At 43.8% G+C, this 646-nt stretch overlaps 1 protein-coding gene across 1 annotated transcript in view; it reads right to left on the bottom strand.

The window, feature by feature from the left end:
• Positions 1–6: 6 nt before the first annotated feature.
• The window catches only part of LOC119588607 (calcium-activated chloride channel regulator 3A-1-like), a gene marked incomplete in the record, with an annotated part of 45,835 nt that continues 45,195 nt past the window's right edge, over positions 7–646 (bottom strand). Inside the window, 1 exon segment of the mRNA XM_037937249.1 lies at positions 7–605. Coding sequence (XP_037793177.1) covers positions 242–605 — 364 coding nt within the window.

The following is a 646-nucleotide window of genomic DNA, read 5'->3' as shown; positions in this document are numbered from 1 at the left end:
CACAACCCAGGCAAGCAAGCAAAGCATTAGAATAGAATTAGGTATAGATCTTTGAAAATCAATGATGATTTACAGACAGTAAATATGAATGCAAAACACCGCTACACTGAATCCAGTTTTATCACAGGTTATTTTTTGTGCCTGCATATTGACAGATATTTACTGATAATTATATATGTAGGCTGGTATGAAATCATAGCATTTCTCTAATCAGACAAATGACATTAGAGGCGGTCATTTCTCACAGCTTTGGCCTCCAATTTGCCTTCCTGCGGCAGTAGTGCACCGAGCAAAAGACAAGTATCGTTACCAAGCACACTGTTACAAGCAAAATAATGACCACCACCTTTGTAGAGTCTCTGTCTTTATTCCATGAGCTGTTACTGTTGGTGCCGGAGACGTTCATTGCATTGTGATGACCGCTGACCCTCGTGCCATTAACAGTCTTGGTGTGATCTCTGTTGATTCTGGGGTCACTGGTACTGCCACTTTCAGTCCCGGTCTCCACTGTACTGCTGGGGTCCATGGTCATAGTGCTTTCGTCGGTGGGAGCGACGCTTGTAGACTCTCCGGCGAAACTTAAAGTGACCACATTGGACACAATGCTGTAGTCAAGATTTTCATTAGTGTGGTTGTAGGCTCGGGG

The sequence above is a fragment of the Penaeus monodon genome, chromosome 24 (genome assembly GCF_015228065.2).
Source record: "Penaeus monodon isolate SGIC_2016 chromosome 24, NSTDA_Pmon_1, whole genome shotgun sequence".
Taxonomy (NCBI): domain Eukaryota; kingdom Metazoa; phylum Arthropoda; class Malacostraca; order Decapoda; family Penaeidae; genus Penaeus; species Penaeus monodon.
The sequence above is the reverse complement of the archived record's forward strand: the minus strand, read 5'-3'. Positions and strand labels throughout refer to the sequence as shown.